Consider the following 22,852-nt stretch of genomic DNA (forward strand, 5'->3'; position numbering starts at 1 on the left):
TGATAGCTTAGCAAATAGAAAAGATAAGACCTTCTTATTTTATATTCTAGCTTGTCATTATCTGTAATTTGAGTTTTCAAGTGGTTAGGGCGCTCGACTCGCAATCTGAGGGTCGCGGGTTCGAATCCCCATCCCGCTAAACTTGCTCGCCCTTTCAGCCTCGGGGGCATTATACGGTGTGACGGTCAATTCCACTATTCGTTGGTAAATAGTAGCCCAAGAGTTGGTGGTGGGTGGTGATGACTAGCTGCCTTCCCTCTAGTCTTACATTGCTAAATTAGGGATGGCTAGCGCACATAGGCCTCGTGTAGCTTTACGCGAAATTCAAAACAAACAAACAAATCATACGAAACTATAGACTTAGTATTTTGATATCACAAACATCTAATTTGAACCAATGCTGCATTCAACATACCACTTGTCACACAAAAATTTATATTTAGGATTTATTTTTTAATATTTACTTTTAAATTAAGAAATTAACTAATGAATCATACTGAAATTTGAATTATAATTTACAATTTGATACCAAACTTATTGACATACATTCATGAAATAGTAGTTCAATAAAATTCTGAATGCAAGTCTACAAACGTGATGATATGGCCATTGGAAGACCCATAGAGATAGGGTTAAACAGTAATTTCAAAGTCAAAATGAAATTGGACTTCATTATCAGAATGGTTGCATATGATAATTTTCAAGGGGTGTCACTGATATCCCCTGATATTTTTATTCTCATGCTAGCAATATTTACCAGTGTGCTGAGCATTGAAATGCTTAGGGGGTAGAAAGAAGATTGAGATAGCTTTGTGTGAGAAAGGTAAGTACATATCTGAAATATATTTACAGTGTAAGAAAATGTTAATATTCAGTGTAGCACAATATATTCTAAACATCATAACATCGACACACTAATGGAAGGATCCACATTAACTAGGAGCTGCCATATATTTTTTTTGCTTAAATGAATGCAACTTGCTCTATTGGTGTAGAAACATAACAGGTACTTAGGTAGATGAATTAGGGTTTAGAATCTCTTGTAATGAAGCGTTAGAGAATACAGAATTATATTACTTTTTTTTTTACAAGTTTTGGTATTTAATATGTAATTATTTTAATAACATCCATCACAGCTATTCTTAGAAACTTCACCAAGAAATATGTTTGAATTACATATGTTATTTTCTGCAGCTGGAAAGATGGATTAGCATTTTGTGCTTTGATTCATCGACACAGGCCAGATTTATTAGATTACAGCAAACTATCAAAGGTGAGTGAGTGTAAAGTACTTGATAAATATATAGATTTATTTGAAAATTATTTATTACAAGATATCTTTTCTGTCTTAAAGTTCTTGCACAACATTAATAAAAAAAAACTTTTATCGGTAGAAAAACTTGTCTGTTCTTCATATGATTTATTGTAACAAATTATTTTAAACAGGAAATGTTGTTGAATCTTCCTCTTTTTAATAATTATCTGACTAAAATAGCCAAGAGGTATTAGTACAAAATTTGATTGTGACATACAAAAGCAATTGTTTTTCACATGTTCATTCTTTTTAATGATTATTTGTAATTTGTTTCAAAATAATATAATTAACTGAATATATAATATATAAAAATATATAATTTTTAATTATAATAATTATATTAATAATTAATTAATCAATTATAAAGTGTATAATTACCTGAAAAAATTGGTGAGACATTCCATAACGGGTGCATATTATTGTTATTTAAATACTTGTATTCAGGTTTGAATTTTTCTCTGATGATGAATTATAAACATATAGAAAGTATAATTTGCCTTACATCTGTCTTAATATATAAACCTAAGTAGTAATCGTTATCAACTGTCCAAGAATGAAAACAAAATTTTAGACTCTTCGAGCTGTATTCTTGTACGTGGTGAGGGGGCCTCCTAGGGAAGGTTCTGTATCTTCAGTTTACCTCTTCTGGGATCTGAACATCCACCAACGTGTGTTTGCCTTGCATGGTGACTCATGAAGGGGAGGAGAGGATCCTAGTGGTTGAGTGGTGTCTGGGGCACTGCAACACACCACTTTGGCCTTGTATTCCTGTAAATGTGCCTGTTGGGCTAGGATCAACTGAGTATCAGTGCTTGGCATTCTCAATGGGTGTTGTGGACAATATGTCTGATCCTGGTGTTTGGGTATAGTGCTCACAAAGCCCTGGCAGTGCTATAATGTTCTTCCTAGGCATTGCAATGTGTCCCCTCAAGGACTCCATGGTGAATGGGGTCAGTGGGCACAAAATCATTTTCATTTTCTTATGGATCCCCCAAATCCAGATAAAAATAAAACATTAAAAAAACAGTTAATATGAAAGTGACCACACATGACGACAGTCACCACTCAAGTCAGCTCCTGTACCTTGATTTTTAATTCTTCGTTCTTTGTTTGACAAATCCTAGGGCAAATGTCTCTTTCTTTTTTTCATTCAGAAGGGTTAATAAAGGGTCAATAAAGAAGCTCGGTTCTGGAGACATCTTGGTGGAAACATTTACACCTACACACAGTGAACTCCTCCTGAATTTGAAGGCCATTGGGGATATACCTATTGAGGTTGCTCCCTATGCTTCTTTAAATTCTTCCCTAGGAGTCATCCTTGAGAGGGATTTACAGAATATCCCTGAGTCAGAGGTCCTCGCTGGTTTCTCCAGCCAAGGAGTTTCTGTGGTGAGACATATCTCCACTTGTAAAGAAGGAATTATGTTGCCTACAAATGTTGTGATTTTGACATTTAAATCATCACATCCACCTGCCTCTGTCAAGACAGGTTATCTTAACTGTAAGGTATGGCCGTATATTCCTAACCTTCTCAGATGTTTCCAGTGTCAGTGGTTTGGACATTCAAAGGCATCTTGTCGTGATTCTTTGAATCAGGCTCATTGTGGTGGCAAAGACCATGATGCCTACAAGTGTCAATTGGACCCTCACTGCATCAATTGTGATAGTTCCCATCCCTCTTATTTTTGTTCTTGTCCTAAGTGGGTTGAGGAAAAAGAGGTACAATGCTTAAAAACTGTAAATAACATTTCTTATCCAGAGGCTCGGAAGTTGTTGCCCCCTGCTCCATTTCGGACATATTCTGCTGCTCTCCATTCCACTGCTACAGTGGGAGTGTAAATAGATCATTCTGTGCCTCCATCAGAGTCTTTCTCACACCATGTGAAGAGTCTTTTGCCCTCCATGGTTGCATGAGTTGAGAAGTCAACATCTACTCCTGTCTCTGTCCCCATTATTGCTTCCAGTGACTGCGCGGGTCCATTTCCTTTGGCCATGAGGTGCAGACCATTAATCGGTCTCGTCCTCAGTCTCTGGAGTCTCCATCCTCTGACAGAGATCTGCCCAGTCAATCCAGGGCATGTTCCATGGAGGTCAACAGACTTCCTTCTAATAAAGAAAAATGGTGTGGTTGCAAGCAAAAAGGTTCTTCACCCACTTCTCCTCTACCTAAATGAAAATGGCCACATTGATACAGTTGAATTATCGAGGTTTTCATCCTAATTTGGATGACATCAAGGCTTTGATCGATTCCTGTCATCCCGTGTGTCTCTCCTTACAGGAAACATTCTTGAAACCTGCTGATACTGTTACCTTTCAGCAGTTTTCTCTATACAGGAATGACAGGTTGTGTGATAGACAATTCATGGAGGTGTGGCACTGCTGGATAACCAGCATATACCCACCTTGTCTGTGTCACTCAATATGCCCTTGGAGGCTGTAGCCATATGTATCTCCTTGGGTCGTATCATTACTATTTGTTCTCTTTACCTGTCTCCCAGATAGACTTACAATCAATCAGACATTGATGCTATTGTAGAACAGTTGCTGTTTCCCTTTTTAATTCTGGGAGACTTTATTGGAAACAACACCCTCTGGGGTGGCTCTGATATTGATGGGAGGAATTGTTCTGTGGAGCGTATTCTCTCAGATCACAACCTAGTGCTTTTACCTATTTTAATGCACCTACTCAGTTTTTTACTGCTATTGATCTATCTATCTGTTACCCTTCACTTTTTTCTCATTTTTCTTAGATGGTTGACAGTGACCCATGTGGCAGTGATTATTTTCCATGGTTGGCCATGGTTTATACCACCCGACCCGAGCACCATGGTAGAAGTTGGAGCAGGCTGACTGGCTCTCTTTCACCTGTCTCTCGGAACTTGATCCTACTGTTGTTAGTCTTCCATCTATTAAGGACTACGTGGAAGCAGTAACTAATTGTATAATTCAAGCAGCTGTTCATTCTATCCCCAAAACCTTGTTACAGTATCCTCATCCATGGTGGTCTCTTGCTGGCATGAAAGGCTCAGAAACAGGCCTGGGATACCTTTTGCAAGTATCCTACTCTTTCTGACTGCATTGCTTTCCAATGGACCCATGCTCATTCTTACTCCTGCCTCTCTTGCTCTTCTGGTTGTTTTTAAATGGATCTGGTAGGAGAACGTTTTTCCTACTCCACCTTTTTCAAAGCCTGGGAAGGATCCCAAGATTCCTTCTAATTATCATCCTATTTCTTTGACTAGTTGTTTCAGTAATGCTTGGAAAGGATGGTTAATGCTCATTTTGTTTGTTTCCTTGAATCAAACAACCTACTCTCGCCCACCCAGTGTGGGTTCCATGGACTACATGATTCAACTTGAAATCTTGATCAGTGAACCTCTCCTCAAGAGAGATCATCTTGTTTCTGTCTTCTTCATTTATCTTTAGAAGGTTTATGACACTACATGGAGGCTTGACATTTTGGGTTTTATGGCCATTTACCCATTTTCATTAGTAATTTTTTACTTGACAGGCAATTCCAAATCCGTGTTGGTTTGACCCTTTCCTGTTCTTTCACACACAAGCTTGGAGTCTCTCAGGCTGTATCTTGAGTGTCATGCTTTTTGGTGTTAAAATCAATGCTATTACTCGTCAACTTCCTCCTACTGTTTCAAATGGGCTCTATATCAATGACCTCCACGTCTCTTGTCAGTCGTCAAACATGAGGTTTATTGAGCGGCAGCTTCAGACTGCCCACATTCACTTGATGAAGTGGACCACAGCAAATGTTTTTACCTTTCTTTCTCCAAAACCATTTGCATGCACTCCTGCCACCAACAGGATTTACACTCCAAGCTCCATCTTGGTGTTGTTCTTCCCATGGTTTTTGAGACAAAGTTCGTGGGACTTATCTTTGACCGTAAGCTTACTTTCATTTTTCATATTAAGCAGTTTCGTGTCAAGTGTACAAGAAGGGCACTGAACATCCTCCATGTCCTCTCTTTCACCTCATGGGGAGCGGATCAATGTTCTTTGCTCAAGATCTGTCGTGCTCTCATACAATCCAAGTTGGACTATGGGTCTGTGGTTCTGCCAGATCCTCTGCATTGAAGGTGTTGGACCCTGTTCACCATCTGGGGCTTTGAATCTGCACAGGGGCCTTCCACACTTTGCCAGTCCATATTCTATACACTGAGTCCCACAAACTTCCTCTTCACCTCCACTGTTTGCACCCTTCTTTACAGTATGCTACCAAGCTTTGATCCTTACCACAGCATCCCACCTGGGGTTGTGTCTTTCAAAATAGATGGTCTGCCATTCCTCCTTTTTGGCCTTTGTATCCAGGCAAAGCTGGCTGAATTGGGTCTATCATTGGATGGCATTGCTGAGTCCGATGATGGGACCATCCCACCATAGCTTGTTACCATCTCCACCTGTGACATTTTCTTGAATCATATGAGGAAGGTGGATACACCCAATTGGAAGTGCCATCTTCTCTTTGCTGAACATCTTTCGAACCATTCTTCTGTTCCCGTTTTCGCAGATGGTTCGAAATCAGATGACTCAGTGGGCTCTTCCATGGTTTGTTGTGGCTCAGTGGTTGCTCACAGGATCCCCTCTACAGTTTCTGTGTTCACTGCCAAGTTGTATGCCATTTCTCTTGCTTTGGATCACGTAGAAATTGACCAGTACACTGACTGTACTATTTACACCAACTCTCTTAGCTGTCTTCTGGCTCTGGAATTGCATAATGTTAGCTCTCACCCTGTTCTCTTCAATATTCAAAAATGACTGTCCTATTTTTATCTATCTTCCATTTCTATCCAGTTTTTCTGGATATCTGGTCATGTCGGTATAAGTGGTAAAAAGCTTGCTGACACCGCAGCTAAGTTCATCTGCTCTGGTGCAATAACAGCCATGCTTGTCCCATACAAGGACTATGGTCCTGTGTCCAAGGCTTGGCTTTGCACGATTTTGCAATGGATTTGGAGTGAGAAACATCATAACAAGTTTTTCCAGATCAAAACTTCTGTTGTTCTTTGACCGTCTTGTTTCCGTAAGGATCAAAAGGATGAAGTTGTTTTCGCTAGGCTACACAGTTTTTTAACTAATTATTTTCTTTTATCTGGGACTGATCCACTAGGGTGTTGCCTTTGTGACACTCATGTCACATTAGCCCACATTTTACTGTCGTGCCGTCATTATGACTGTGAGTGGTGGCACCATTTTCAACATGTATATCCTTCGGGTTTACCCCTGATGGTTGGATGGTTTCATTAGTGATGGTGACACTGTTCATCTTGATTGTGTTTTTTAATTTTTAAGGGCCATTGGCCTTTTTTATTCTATTTAAGTTTTTTAACCTGTTTCTTGGCATTGTTTGATTTTTAGTTTGTTTTCTTTTTAGTCTTTATAGTATTTTACTTTATTATTTTTTACTGATTGTTTGGCACAGGTAGCCCCATAGCTTTGTCCCAGAAAACCTCAAACAATCAACCAACCAAAATTTTAGACCCCCAGTACAACAACTAAGCTTCTGAAAGTGAAATATCTGGATAGTTTTATCAGAAATGCTTTAAATTGGGCTCATATTTTGGCAGTCTAAATAACTCATTAAATAGGTGAATAGATTGACTTATCCAGCAAAAAAAAAAAAATTTTTACCTGTAGCAAAAGTTATCTTAAGTTCCTGCTCATTTCTCAAACTACTGTATCAAATGATAAGCATAGATCCATGTAAACTGATTCACCTCATTGTTTCATTTTTTTACATACATTTATTTAACAGTTTTGTTATGGGACTGTGATAAGGTTTTATGTTTGGTGTGAATAATATACAATTTTGTTTCTTTGTTAGTACCGAAATGAATTCCTTCTTTTCCTGTTAAGATTATTTTTCATTAATACTCCTTATTTTGCCCATTTTTCTCCAGCATTAATCAGGTGATATAGTATGTTGTACTTTGATATGACATGTTTTTTCTGACAGGATAATCCACTCGAAAATCTCAACCTGGCCTTTGATGTTGCAGAGAAACACTTGAACATTCCTAAGATGTTGGATTCAGATGGTTAGTTTAAAGCTTAACATAGTTTTTTTACAAATGAAATATTATTTTCAGAAATATTAAAAAATTATGTTTTTGTATGGAACAAAATAATTTCAAAGGACATAAATGATGATGGGTGTAAATAATAAAAAAGAAGAGTTGCAAGACCAATGACCAAAACTCAGTATCAGAATAAGTATTAAAATATATCTCTCTGAAATGCATGGAAAAAATGGAATTTTTTTTCAACAAATTCGGGTTAATAGAGTGAATGGAAACAAAATGGCAAATGTTTATGTTGTTTCTGAAGTGGGTGCAGTTGCATAAGAAATGATTTTTGCAATTTTTATTCTTTGCTAGAAGCAAAGTAAATTATTTAAAAAGAGTTACATTAAAGCAGATCAGCTTTCTTCTCTTGATGAGAACAGTACCTTTGCTTTATCTTATCTGTTTTGAAAGCCCTCATAAAAATGTGTTTAAAACATTTTTTTTCCTGACAGCCACTATTTGCCATGTTGGTTGCTGTCATTCTAAGACATATTGAAATTTATCATAGTATTGTAAAAGTCATAAACTTAAGTTTATTCAATACTGTTCAGGCTTCAAATTTGTCGAGGCAGCTTATGTATTGTTAGATTTTTTGGGGGGGATTTTGTGTAGGTTCAAAATGGGAACTGTCATAAGTGAATATTAACTGTTGTGTTGGCTGATATTTGGTATTAGTGGTCAACCACAAGGAGCAATCTTGTCATTTTTTCACAGCTCTGTTTCACATATAAAACATCCAAAAGTGGTTTAACATCAAAAGTAAATACTTACTGTTTTTAGATCACTTGTGTTTAGAGTGAAAACAAATATGAAGTCAGTTTCTAACTTGTGGTTCAGTTTTTGGAAATTGTTATCAATTATAGATCCTGTTAAGTTGTAGCTCTTTGAACTTGAAATAGTAACCTTTAATTTTTTTTTCAGAAATATATCAAAAAAGTAGGAAATTAGGCTTATGATTAAGATAATTGGTCCCACTGAAGATTAGGTTTGCTTTGATAGATGCCATCCCATAGGTATACAGAACTGTGGGATGTATTAGAGTATATATAGTTGTTTGTTTGGTACTGCTTTGTTTGTTATACATGTTGAAGTTGCTAAAGTAATCTCTTTTGTCAAGTAATTATCTCTACTTTATTGATGAATGAAATTCATTTGTGGAGAAGTTACCTTTAAGAATTCCTTCTTGTTAATTTCTTTGCTTTCTCCACATATTAGATTATTATTATTCATTATCATAAAACTTGCTTTTGAGCTTCTATCTGATTGGGTGTAAGAACTTTAATTAACTGGAACAGACTATTGGAAATAGAGCTTTTGAAGCTACTACAAATGCAGAAACTCTTATTTTAACATTTTCCACTTCTGCTAGGGTGGATTTTATTGATTGCTTTTATTTTAGTTAGGTTTATTTCTACTTATTTAAATTTTTAAGTATAGATTTGAATCTAATTATAATAGTGTCAAACTATGGACTAAGAAAAGTATTTAGCATTCTGTCTGTTTGCTTCCTTGACTTCTTATTTGTTTAACTATTTATCTAGCTTCTGTGTAGTCTAATCTCTCTTACCTCTATGCACGTATTGCAGTCAGTTGAAATGTTAAAAACAGTTTTTTTAAATGTGAACTGTCGTATTTTCAGTCATTTTTTAAATGGCTCGTATTTCTTGCACTTGAGCTGACTTTTTAAATATGTTAGGAATTCACATGTCAAATACTCTTCCTACTTTTTTTATAATAAATTTGTATGTTTTTATAAAATGTGCTTATCAAATTTTACCTCAATACCTTATACATTGTTTTTTAAAGTGAATTTAAAAAATCAACTGTCTAGGTAAGTATTTCATTGTATATCATACCACAGCTGTGCTTGATTGGAAACTGAAAAATTCTCATCATCTCTCCAGATGAAGTAGCTGCAAACACCCACAGTGGGTGAAACTCAAAAGATGCCATGCTGCACCAGGTAACACACTCATGCATGGTGAAAATAGTGCTAACCAGTTCTTAAAACACTGCCCATAAAAATTTGTGTTTAATAGCAGAAAATTTGCATCCTCTGTACAAAGTTTACATATGATTATTTGAATCTCCTTTGCTCAAATCAAACAACTGAAAAGATTATTCATAGTTGTAACCTATGTTTGTCATGCCTTAAAACACCAGTAGTAATACTAATAAATCCATGAAACAGTGTTGGGCTTTACTGCCTTTTAAAACTAAGGGGGTTCTTAGATACAGTAATATGTGCAAGAACACATATTGATGAAATGCTTATTGATTTGCTATGCTACATAAATTGTCAAGATAGCCTTGTGATTTGGTTTGTCATTTGAAATCCTTTTTAATATTTCACTGTTTTCTGTGTATGTATATATAATTTTCTAATAGTTAATGTTCTACTTTTATGTTAGTTTCAACAATTAGTGCTGTGTACTCAGCTGTTTACTTTTGCACTATGACTATACTTGGAAAGTCCTACTTATGAAATATATTGAGTTATTTTAATTGTTGTTGCACAAACCTTAAAGTCTTCCATTAATTCTAATTAGTGTAAATATGTATACCAATATTTAATTAAAATACTAATTTTTCAGTTGCTGAAATGGTTATTTAAAATTGTTAGAATAACAAAACTATCAAAAAGCATACTATATTAAGTATAATATAAAATTTCATGCACATACAAAGTAAAATATGCACCTTATCATTCACTTCCATATTTGATTTGATATTGTTATGGTCGTATAACTTTCAGCACATTAATTAACTTTTGATACTACCACAGTATTTTTTTCAGCTTTTTTCAAATTGTATACATTGTTTTTTTCATATTCATATAAGAAAAGATGATTTTTATATATCAAATGGTCATTCCACGTCTGTTAAAAAAACGTCGTTGACAGTTTTCAATCCCTGTCATTTTTTAGTTAAAACCATTTTCATCCTTAAGAAAAAAAGAAATAAAAAATCTAAGATTCTGAAAAAATAAAGTAATTATAGACAGCCTAACATGATATGTTGTTGTTTTTCAATTATAAATTCAAAGTTTTCTCAAAGTAAAATTTAGTAGATTTTAAATTTTCTGTGGGCATCTTTTCTCATTCCAACTGCAGACATGAAATATAATTTTTTTATGTAGATCTCAACAGTACTGCTATGCCAGATGAACGAGCAGTTATGACATATGTTTCTTCATATTATCACACTTTTTCTGGGGCTCAACAGGCAAGTCTTTGATAACTAATACTCATCCATGTTTGAATTGTGTTACAAATAATAACATTATCAGATAGTGTATCTTTCTTCTTTTATTAAACACTTAATAATTTACCTTTTATTAAGTAATTTAGTTTTATATGACAGTGAAAAGTTACATGATAAACTGTTACAGAACATAGCTAAGTTCTTTAGGAAGAAGCATACATTTGTTTTTCATCAGCATATTTAAAAATTAGAATAATCTCAAGGAAATTAAGGGGAGTTTTTCATCCTTTTTATTTTTTATCAGTGTTCAAATATTTCTGTTTGAAGTTTGGTTATTTATATATATATATATACATATATACCCTCAGTACATGAACTGATCATACCATCAACTAGAATACAATGAAAATAATAAGTTATATTGTTATTTTGCCATTTAACTTACCACTGTTTGAGCATTAATATATAAAATTATATACATTATGAAAAAAACAATTGAAGGAAATATATAATTAAAATATTCTCATAACAAATATCTTTTTTGTTTAAAAATGTTCAATGTACATAAAGTACTTAAGTAAACAACATTTACTAAGTTCATCTACATTTTCCCTTATTTTAAGTATCTAGGGAGCTCAATGTCTGAAATGAATTTATGTGTGCATGTGATTGGAAACATTGTTTATTTATTAGCACCATTTTGGAAGTAACTGTCTATAATATTTTATTTTTATATTGCAGGCTGAAACAGCTTCTAACCGCATCTGTAAAGTGCTTAAGGTGAACCAAGAAAATGAAAGGTTGATGGATGAATATGAGAGGCTGGTCAGTGATGTAAGTATTATGAGTAGACTAGCAGAGACCTGCAAAACATTTGCAGTCGAATTAGTATCTTTATTGTAACAGTACTTCTTTAAATATAGGATTTCTATAATAATACAAAAGAATTGTAATTGTATACACTGAAATCTACAAGTCCACTTGTCTTAGGCCTAACAGTAGTTAAGCCTTTATTAAGTGTACAGTCTATATTTGATAAAGAGATAAGTTAACACTGTAACTTGTATACGTTTTTTGCTTTAGTTTAGTTAGGGATAAACTTTACTGTACTTAATACTATCAATAAATAAACTTGTAATGTTATTCTAAGCCTAACATTAGGCCTTTTTAAAAACTTTGATAAGCTTTTAATAAGCTGTTGTGCAAAATATCTACTAAATTATATTTGCATCCACATTTTGTTCACATCCGTTAAATTGGAGTGTGTGTGCATGTGCATTTAGATAGTAAGGTGTGCACTCATTTTCTTGATAGTCAAAAACTAAGTATTATTATTATTTTACAATGTTATTTAAAATTAAGTTTTTGTTTTGTAAATTTGTTTGTTATATCTGTTTTTTCTCTCAAATGTTTGTATGTTTTAGCATAGCTTGCGTCACACTCATAAAGTTTTGTATTCTGAAATAGAGAAACAATGAATTTAAAAAGTTTCTGAAAGATTATTTTTGAAGATTTAAAAGTAACTAAATTTAATATGTAAGTGTTTTAAAAATCTTAAGAAATAAACTCTCTTTAAAACAAACACAAGATAAAATTTAAAAACAGAAGTAACTGACTAGATTTTTCAATTATCTGTTAAACTTACTATTCAGTAATTTCTGAAGAACTTTTTTGTGGATGGAAATGTTGCATACTGTATGTATGCTACCTATTGAACATGTATATTCCAGTTGCTTGACTGGATCAATAAGACCACACCTTGGCTTGAGAACAGAACAGCAGATAATACATTAAATGGAGTCCAAAAGAAGCTTGAAGAATTTCGAAAGTATAGGAGAGTTAGCAAACCACCAAGAGTTGAAGAGAAAGCCAAACTTGAAACAAATTTCAACACTCTCCAGACCAAATTAAGGCTGAGCAATCGTCCTGCATATCTTCCAAGTGAAGGCAAAATGGTTTCTGTAAGTGAAAACATTTATTTTGCAAAAGCAACAAGTTTCTTCTTACTCTGTAAGTAGTTGTAGTAGTAATAATGAATGAATAAATGTTTAGTACCTAGCTTTTCAGCTGTACATACTTATCAAGGACTAAGCCTTTAGTGGTACTAACTAATATTAAACTTTAAAAATGTGAAATTAGGGTTGGGCTCATCAAAAGTTTGAAAATTGATATTAGCAAAATTCTGCCTAAGTACATTTAGAAAAGGGATCTCATTGATGTTATTCTTAATTATTTTAAAATAAATTAAATTCATTGTTTTAGCTTAGATTCAATCTAATTTCTCAAACATTAAAATTTGTCAGAACATATAGTAGTATTAGGGCATTTGTAGACTTATTTTTGTTGTTTGTCAAACTTTTAAATACGCATATTTCATTTTCTGTATATTAACAGCTTTGAAAAATGTCCCACAATATGGATAAAATGTGGAAATCTATCAAGATTTTAGTAAATCAAGAGATATGTTAAAAATTCCAATCTGTTTATCATCATATATCTCACTTCAGATATTCTTAATTGAAGCAAGTTTCTTTTTCTTGAATAAAGTACCACAGTGTATGAGGTTAACGTGTTACTTTTCTGCATGCAATATTAACGTTGGCCAGAATATTAAAAATCATTGTTTTCCTTCATTACTTACATTAGCAGTATGTTTTAAAATAATCTATTTTTCAACATTTCTCTACAGGATATAGCCAATGCTTGGAAAATACTAGAAACAGCAGAGAAAGGATTTGAAGAATGGCTTTTGTCAGAAATGATGAGGTAAGGATGCGTGTGTAAGCAAACACTATTTTTTAAAGAACTTGCGTGCGTAGTATTTTGAATGTTGAGTGTGAAAATTCTAAGCAAAATTACATTTATTACATAGAAATTACAAGTCATGAAAAGATAAGTAGATAGCAATTAAAATTTAAACAAAAAATGGAAAAATAGAAATCTACAGGAATTAAAATCTTTCATTTTGAATTCTGCGAATGCGCCTTTGTTATAAACTATACGATCTGACGAAGAGTGCTAGCTCAAAATGTAATCCTTCTTTAAATATAGATGTATAAAAACCTATTATTTAATTTTTGATATTTTCATTGCTTTTATCTCTTTTCACTTTGATAATTTTTCATGGGACCAATGTAAAAATCCATTCAGTAAAACAGTTTTACTAATAAATATAATATTTATGTGTCTGCAGAGAGACATACTGTTTTCTTTCTTCCAAACATATTTCAGTCAACTGCCATTCCTTCATTTCTCAGTGGATTGATTTGAAACTTGGTAAGATTACCTTTGTCCAATACACCAAGACAACTTTTTCATTTTTTGATTTAGGCCTTTTTAATGATTTTATATGGTAAAAAATTAAAAATGTATATTTGGGTTCCTGTACGTGCAGTCATATTTATAGCATCAGGGTTCATACACTTTCTTACATGTGAAATTGCATGACTTTTGAACAAATTTTTACATGGTAGACCGAAAAATTTTATCCTAAAGCAAAGCGTATATACTGCACTGTCTCTTCTTTTGCATCCCCCCATTAACAACAACAACAAAATATTTACATTATGCATTCTTTGTGGCATTTAGCTGATCAGTTTGTTTCTGAATGAGTTCTTCTTGAGACATCTTTGCTGTACGTCAGTAGCTGTTTGAAGTTGATTCAGCTTCCTCTGCAAACTTGTCTGCAGTGCAGAGTCTTAATTTACGAATTCTTGATGGCATTGAGCTGTTCATCAATTTGTTTCTGAATGATTTCTACCTTAGAAATCTCCTCTACTGTACATACAGACCTGTTAACATAGGAGACTGTTTGATTTTGATATACATGTCAAACTGTCAGTTGATTTAGCTTCCTCTGCAAACTTTCCACTGTGTCTTACTTTACGAATTCTTGATGACATTCAGCTGTTCATCAATTTGTTTCTGAATCACTTCTAACTGGAACATCTTCTCCTTTGCTGTACGTTGGAGGCTGTTTGATTTGGATATACAAGTTAATCTGCCAGTTGACTCGGCTTCCTCTGCAAACTTGCAAACTTTCCTTTTCACGTCTCTGCTCATCAAGATACATATGGTATTTTTGCCTACCTGCTGAAGCGGCTAACATGAGTGACTTGTTGATAGTAATGTTCTGAATTCCTCCTACGTATTTGATATGATCATATATAGCCCTCAAAGATATAAGCGAGTGCCCTAGAAGATTGTCCTCTTCAACTTTGTTGTTGCCGGAGAATCCTCTTTCAATAGAGGCTAGTCCATGGGACAAGACAAGCAACATGTGGACCACCTTTAACAAAGATGAATAGCGAGACTCAGACAGAAATGTGCACATCAGAGAGTCCAGTCTGTCTTTCTTCGGATCAAATTCTCTCATCTCTGCGCTTCTTGATGCCTCATCACATGCTTCTGAGTATTCTCTTAGGATGTCATCACATGAATCCTTAAGTCTGTTTGCATCAGTAAAGGAGCTAAGCACCCTTTTCAGCTTTGCAGTGGAGTTTTCCTTATCTTTTGCCATGCTCTTTGGATTGAAGCATCCCATATTTCTGACAAGTGCATACTTAAGCGGACATCTGTCAATGAGCTTGCGGGTCATTGCAGCAAGAAACTATTTTGCTTGGACGTGAAATTCCAGAATCCTTCGCTCACTGATGATGTTTTTTGCTTTCACATCCTTTAGCTTTTTCTCAATGTAGAATTCAATATCGACCTTGGACAAGGGCAGCTGAATGGCCTCGCTGCTAATATCTGCCTGCATTATCTTGTAAGGAGAAGTAAGGTACTCCTGTCAAGTTTTAAGAATTGCTGCATAAAGGAAGCAAGCATTCTGGTTAGATCTTCGGCTAAGAAGGGCAACATTGGCGCATCAGTTTGGTAGTCTGTTAGAAAGGGATTGGCCAACTTTGCCAGAGATATGAAAAAGCTCAGTCATGCTGGAAAATCAGCCACCTTGGTACACTTCTGAACAGTTTCAAACGACTTGTTCTTTGGGGGAGAGATTTTCTTCTCTTCAACTGCCTTAACATACATATATACATTCTCCCAGATGTTGATCGCTTTCTCTGCAACAGGAAGATCTTCCAGCCATCGAGTCTTGCAAAACTTGAGTGGCATGGTATGATCTCCAGTTATCTTCTCATGATCCTCTCTTCTGGCTGGGGCATCAGCAAACAAATAATACAAGGATGATAGGAAGCTCTCCACCTCCCACTCAGCAGCCTTGGCACCTGTTAGAAAAGCACCTATAACTATATGGAGCCCGCACGAGCCCATGTTGAGTATGGAACGGTTCACTTCCAATTTGTATTCTCTTGACAAATCATCATACATTTTCCAATTTACATTCGGACCATCCATACTAATTTGCAGTAATTTTTCCAACCCTACTCTGTGAGGAACTTTATTCAGTTCTTCCTGTATGACAACATAAAGAAATCCTCCCATTATGCCATCCTATTTGATGAAAGTCTCAATCAGAAACTGCAGAAAAAAGCAAATGGACTTCCTCATAAGAATGTGGCAGCATAATGAAGTTCGCACTCGCTACTTGACATCAGTCTTCATAGGACATGGTACAGCTGTTCACCTCAAGGAGATCTTGCACATATGGCCCCAAACCAAACACAGTCATGTATCTGCATTTTGTCTCTGACAATTGGAACCCTTTTGCAATCGCTGAATCTGGGAACATTCTTTGAAAGAGGTCGCTATTGTGCTGACAGGAATGAAATGATAAATGGTCCTTAACCACTTTCAGGCACCAGAGTATTTCTGCTTTCAATGTATCCTCTCTAGCAGCAACAGGAATGGGAGATGTCACTTTGGAGGTTGATGGAGCACAAGTACTCGGGGTTGCATCTGCAGACTGAGTGATAGAAACTGATGGACATTCTCCTTTTGGCTTGAAGAAGCTCTTTATTGTGAGAGTAGATGAGCCTTAAGGAAAAAGAGAACATAAATCAAAGTGGTAAATTCTAGATTTTTTTCTCTTTTATATTCTATAGTGTATATCCTGAAATATTCCATAATAATTGACAGGATCTTGTAAAACTATACAAATTTCAAAACAAAATGAGCTTCCATCTGTGATAAGTTCCAATTTTGATCCTTCCTTCAATCAAGTAATACAATTTTTAAATCCATTTTTACCATTACGAAAAATATTTCTTCTGAAGCACTTCAATTCAAATAAATGTGTAATTCAACCTCACAGTCAGTTGACTGTGTACACTTAGCACACATTAACTAGTAAGCACATAATAATATTCATCATAAAATTGTCACTAACTTTGCTGAAATAATAATCCTAGTCATCCCTTTTTCATTATAAATTTATTAAATTAATTTCTTTCTTTCTTTTTTTTAATTTTATTTCTTTGAGACTTTGTGACTCGGACACAAATTGGCTTGTGAACCCCAGCAAGGCAGCATTTGGACGATTCCAATTACCACCAAAAAATTTGAAATTTTGAAATGGATAGCTCAGTGGAGTGTTATGCCTATCACTTTCTATTTTCGTAACATATTTTTATATGATACAGAACACTCTTGTTGTACAAAAACAAGTCAAGTTGGACATCAAACTGAGTCTGAGACTGAGAGTGAGACTCTGTGAGTGGTACCAACAAAATTTTAACTTGCAGTTTTCGTTTTACTCCTCTTCTCTTCTACATAATTTTGCTGTGTTTTTAAGCGAGATAAATTCTGCACAATACCTCTGAAATTGTGAAATTTTGTTGAAAATTTGTCAACAAATTACTGAAATAATTACTTCTGATTTTCCGAAACTCCGAATTCAATCGTCTCATGGGTGCCGCCATCTTGGATAGTTACGGAAATCTCATGATTACGAGTTGGTATACCGGACGGAATTATGATTTAAAACCTTGATTTTACTACCAAATCTTTCAATTTAGAGGAAATATGTTTGTTTGGTTACCAAAAGATGAGCAATGCAATATTTCCAAAAGAAATGTAAACTTACCACATTGTTTGACTAGCTTTGTCTTGTGTTTTTCACTCTTCATGTGGCTCTTGACGGCTGCTTCGCCCATGTTGCTGAGACTGAAATTGCACATGCAAACAGCACATCTTGCAGTCGATGGATTTGAGCTTACTTTCATAATCCACTCATGATAAACGGGGTGCTCTAACCAAGCATCATTGAAATGACAGTTCCCTTTCACTTTCAAAAACTGTAGCAGTCAAAAGTCACAAAAAATATTGCGAAAGAATCTCTGTTAAATGCTAAGTTGGATGTGAAAATAAAACAGCAGCGCGAGACAACATGTAACGAAACAACACACGTCCACGATCGACGACACGTATATACACGTGTATAGCCAGATCGTGCTAGCATACGTGCCGCTCCAAATTGGGATTTTCGAACTATCGGTACGTCAAGGGTTTATGAATTATTTTATTTGTATTGAAATTATAGAACAGGTCAGAAAAAAAAATACATATAACATTTTCTGTTTATATCAAAAGTAAAAATTATAATTCTCTTTCTAAAGGGATTTTTATCATTTCCATGGGATTCAAAATAGTATATCTGGCAACACTATGACATCGCGTCTATGGCCTGCATGTGCATGCAATTGCCACGTGCACATTGGCAATACACACAATGCATATGCACCCAAATGCATGCAGAGATCGAGACAGCAGCGCACGCACACACAATGCATATGCACCCAAATGTATGCAGAGATTGGGACAGCAGCGCACACAACCACTGTACACACACAATACTCATATAGGCACGCATGCAAGTGATGAACTCGTTTTCACAATCAATCGGCAAATTTTTCCGAATAAAAGAAAACACGGAAAGAAAATGGTTGAAATATCTAATTTTATTTACACTTCTAGTGAAAAAAGGAATGAATTTTCACAAATTTTGATATTCCATGACTTTTTAGTCAATATATCAATTTTCCCTGACTTTCAAGGCCTGGAAAATATGAAAGTTAAATTCCATGACTTTCCAGGTTTTCCATGACCCGTACAAACCATGAGCATTCAAGATGAAAATTGTCACAGATATAAATTTTCATACAGCCAACAAATTGACATAAAAAGGTTTGGTTTGCCCATTTTGAATCTTATTAGGGGGTTCAGGGCTCACAAAAAACATACTTTTGGGGTTTATGGTCAATTACATATCTTTACCACATTACACAGGATTTAGTACAAAGATACTTTTCTACAGGTCCAATATGTTGACAAACAAAAATGGTGGATATGCCCATTTGTGGTCAACTTAGGGGGGCCAAAAGGTTAAACAAACCCATATTTTTTGGGGGTTTTGGTCAATTACTTAGACATATTTCAACCAAACTTACTTGAGATTTAGTACAGAGATACTCTTTGCAGGTACCAAACAGAAATATAAACAATTTTGGAATTTGTGTCTTTTGCTCAATTTTTCATTGAAGAAAGCATAAATTGAGGTATTCATGAACTTTTCATGTGTATGTCAACCAACTTACATGGATTTTGGTACAAAGATACCTTCTTGCAAGTTCCAAGCAGTGATATAAACAGTTTTTTTTATGTTTTTCACAATTTTCCTGGTGTCAAAATTGACCATGTTGGAATTGCGTGGTGAAGACATTTTGCAATCGCCTGTGAATGTTTGTCTCTTTAGTTGTTAGTCAGTTTTTAAAGGGCTTCACTTGTTTAATGCATACAATTTTACTTGTGTATAAATGCTGAAAATTGTTTTTTGAATTAAGGAGACTAAAACTATTCTTTTTGCTTCTTGAATTTTTAAAATAAATTTGTGCACAAATATTTTCTGAAGTGAGACATGTTATGGGAAGGCCTTGGCAAAATTTCCCTTATAACCAGCTAGTTTCAATAAGCTCCATATGTATAATTTGGCTGTACTGGATGTGCATTTCAAATTGCTGTATATTTTTTTACATTATTTTAACTTTTTTTTACTTATTTAGATTGCTCTAGGACTATATGATCAACACTTATTAATCCAAAATATATATTATTATAGTGGAAGTCTCTTCTTTCATGTAAAAAATCCTAAAAATATGGTTACAATGTTCACAACTAACTGATATCATATCATCATTTTAAAAATGAAACATCACTGCAGCTAATCTGAAGACGTTAAAGCATTGCTGTTACTTGTTAACATAGTAATACTATATTATCTGAATAGACTTATAAGTTTTATGCTTATTAATTCCCTAATGGTTCTCAATCTTTGTAAGATAAAGTTATAACTGTAAAAAGTTTTATTTTACAAAATAAATTGATGTTATATAATCTTTATGTTATTTGACTTTAAACTTGAAGAATATAAAAACATACTAGGTTTTTGCTATGGTTAAGTATTTGTTTACCTATTAAATAAAATCAGTTCTGATTAGTCATTTTGCCTTGGTTAGTTACAAAGTGTTTTGTAACTGTATGGATATATAGATACAACATTTTACCCTTTCACTGCTCCAAGCATCATATGATGTTTTAGTTTTCCTGCCACCATTTGAAATCCAAGCTGGTATTTCGTTGTTTCAGTGACTCATAGATGTCACTCCAACACCTATACTTAGTAAAAAAAAAATGTGTATAAGGTAAATGTTAAGCATTTATACACAAGTTTTAGTGATTTATATTAGGGTACTAAGTTTAATATTTGTACAATATAGTCATGCTATTCACAACCATTGCTGCGCCAGTGCGTGAGATAAGAGAGGAATGTGATACCACATCTGGAAAAGACAAACACATCCTGCTCACCCTCCCGTCTTACCTGGATCTGACTGAACCCCCTCCCTCCTTACTCAGCACACCACCAGACCTAAATAGAGGTCATTATATGACTTTTTGGTGTTTATTCTTTACTTTTGCTATACTGTGATTATTATTGTTATTTTTTGTGTGCATGGGATAGGGTTAAGGTCCCAACATTGTCATAAACATGCAAAACAATACTGAATTGTCTGGAATAACAAGCCTAGGAATGTGTACACAATATTGTTGCAACAGGTGAATGATAGAGAAATAAGTCTTTTTATTATTTCTAAATGTTAAATAGTGTAGTTGAGTTACAAGTATGATACATTTTCATGGACAAAGTTCAGGATTAAAAAAGTAACTTAATTATAGATATTATTGTGCCTGAAGTCTAAAGACATGGTTTCCTCTGGCTTGTCATATTTTTTGCCACTTTTTTGAGACCTGAGTATTAAAATCAATTGTAAATCAGAATTGATATTTTGTCATTTTTTGACATTTATTTAGTATAATTCATGTAGAAAAAATTTAAATTTTTCATTTGTGCACAGATGCAAAGAGTTTTGCCTTTTAAACAAAATAGCCCACTTGTCAATTTTTTTATAATTTTTCCACTCATCTTAAAGAATAACTTTATTTTGCTAAGAATCTATCACCCCATAAAAAATATCCATTTCTTGATTTTCAAGCATTTCCCTTAGTTTTTGTACAGGCCTTGGTTGAAAACTTTTTATGTTGCCACATCAAGCAATTTGATCTTTATCAATGAAACATGGCTTTGAAAACAGCTATAAAGAAAGTTTAAGTACGACTAGATTGAACAACAATTAGACTATCACATCATAGTAGAATTAATACATAGACTTAAGAGGTTTTTTTGTAGTTTTTATAAATGGAACTGAAGTTCCTTTTCAGGTGTAAATTCTGAAAGTATATGTATGTTAAATTATATCTGTTTGAAATGAGTATGTTAGGGGAATGTAAAATATTCTGAAGACTCACCTTATAATTGAATATTATTTTTATTGTTTATCATGTTCAAGGAAGGTAGATAAACAAAATGACTAACTACTTAATTATTTCTAATTGCAATCATGGTATGTTTTAAATAAAACATTATTACACTTGTTGGTGATAGTAAACATGTTTTCATTACTTAATTATCAGTTTATTTTATTTACAGAAGATCAGTGTGGGGTTACTACATATTTTAAAAAAGAACACAATGGCGACCTTGTGATGGTATTTAGTCAACATTAGCGAATTAGTAAACTGTTGAGATTATCTTTAAAAATATTTGTGTCAAAATATATTTTTAGACACAAAATAGTAATACCATGATAGAATAATGCAGTATTTGAAAAAGTTGTGAAGCTAGCACACTTTTTTTTTTGCTTGTACTTGGGATGTGTGTGTGCAAATTGATTAATCAGATAGCAAGTGCCACTAATCATTTAGCTCTAACTCTAAGTAACTGATAAATCTTTGTTGCATATTTTACAATTTACAGCTGGAAGTGGGGACTATTGTAATCAATGAAACAAAAGAAATATGGGAATGAATATTTAGTCATATTGAAACTGACTGGATATATAAAATTGAATTTTGTGATCAACAAAAAAAAAAAAATTTTTAGATGAAAGGAAGTTTTTTTGTTGTTGTTTTTTTTTTCAAAACAGTCTCACAACAAAATTTTGTAACTTTTTTTCAAGTTAAACAATAAATCAAATTATATGAATTTTTTAAGCCAAAACTAGATACTATTTTTTTTAGTTGTACTAAGTTTCATACAATTTGGTTAACCCGATGACCACCGGCCACTAACTTTCTAAGTAGCCATAGCAAGTCTTGCTATATTTCATTCCAACAATAAAATTAGCAGATGAAACTGTTTGAAACTTCATAAGAACTTTCATAAATGCATGTAGTTTAAGAACCATAAATCCTGTTACTTTTGATAAATTTAGTTCTTTTGCATTATGATCTTTAATATCTTGGAAAATTAGGTTAAGAAATATTATTTATAAGAAATGCTTACGATACTTTATATTTGTTCCAGATTTGAACTTATTACTTTTTATGTTTTAGTACATTTTAAAATCTCTAAAAACTTTTTATCGTCCATAAAATGCAAATTTTGTCTATTTTGAATTTTTTTTTATAATTATGTACCCTCCTTATGGTTTCAAGTAATATACAAGACCCAAAAATATCATTTAAGTAAACCTAACAATAGACGAGTATTTTTTGTATTTTTAACTAGGATTTCATGTTTATGTGTGTACATAAAAAAACATTTTAATTTTCTTCATAAAAGTATTTTTATTTCAAGTTCATGTTTCATTACAACTGTACTTTTATTTATTGTGCCAAAAAAAAACATGAGGTTAGCTGCGTGAACTTCGTACATTTGCTGTAAACTATCATGCCTGTTAGGGGTCACTCTTGTTCAGTCCAGCCGAGGTACATTTGAACATTACTGTAAGTATGATAG

At 33.8% G+C, this 22,852-nt stretch overlaps 1 protein-coding gene across 1 annotated transcript in view; it reads left to right on the forward strand.

Moving 5' to 3' along the window:
- The window catches only part of LOC106469432 (alpha-actinin-like), a gene marked incomplete at its 5' end in the record, with an annotated part of 80,226 nt that overhangs the window by 4,975 nt on the left and 52,399 nt on the right, over positions 1-22,852 (forward strand). The window contains 6 exons of the mRNA XM_022397948.1: positions 1,195-1,273; positions 7,284-7,365; positions 10,532-10,617; positions 11,338-11,430; positions 12,327-12,557; positions 13,286-13,362. Coding sequence (XP_022253656.1) covers positions 1,195-1,273; positions 7,284-7,365; positions 10,532-10,617; positions 11,338-11,430; positions 12,327-12,557; positions 13,286-13,362 — 648 coding nt within the window. The remainder of the gene's footprint in view (positions 1-1,194; positions 1,274-7,283; positions 7,366-10,531; positions 10,618-11,337; positions 11,431-12,326; positions 12,558-13,285; positions 13,363-22,852) is intronic.

The sequence above is a fragment of the Limulus polyphemus genome, unplaced genomic scaffold (genome assembly GCF_000517525.1).
Source record: "Limulus polyphemus unplaced genomic scaffold, Limulus_polyphemus-2.1.2 Scaffold3482, whole genome shotgun sequence".
Lineage (NCBI taxonomy): Eukaryota > Metazoa > Arthropoda > Merostomata > Xiphosura > Limulidae > Limulus > Limulus polyphemus.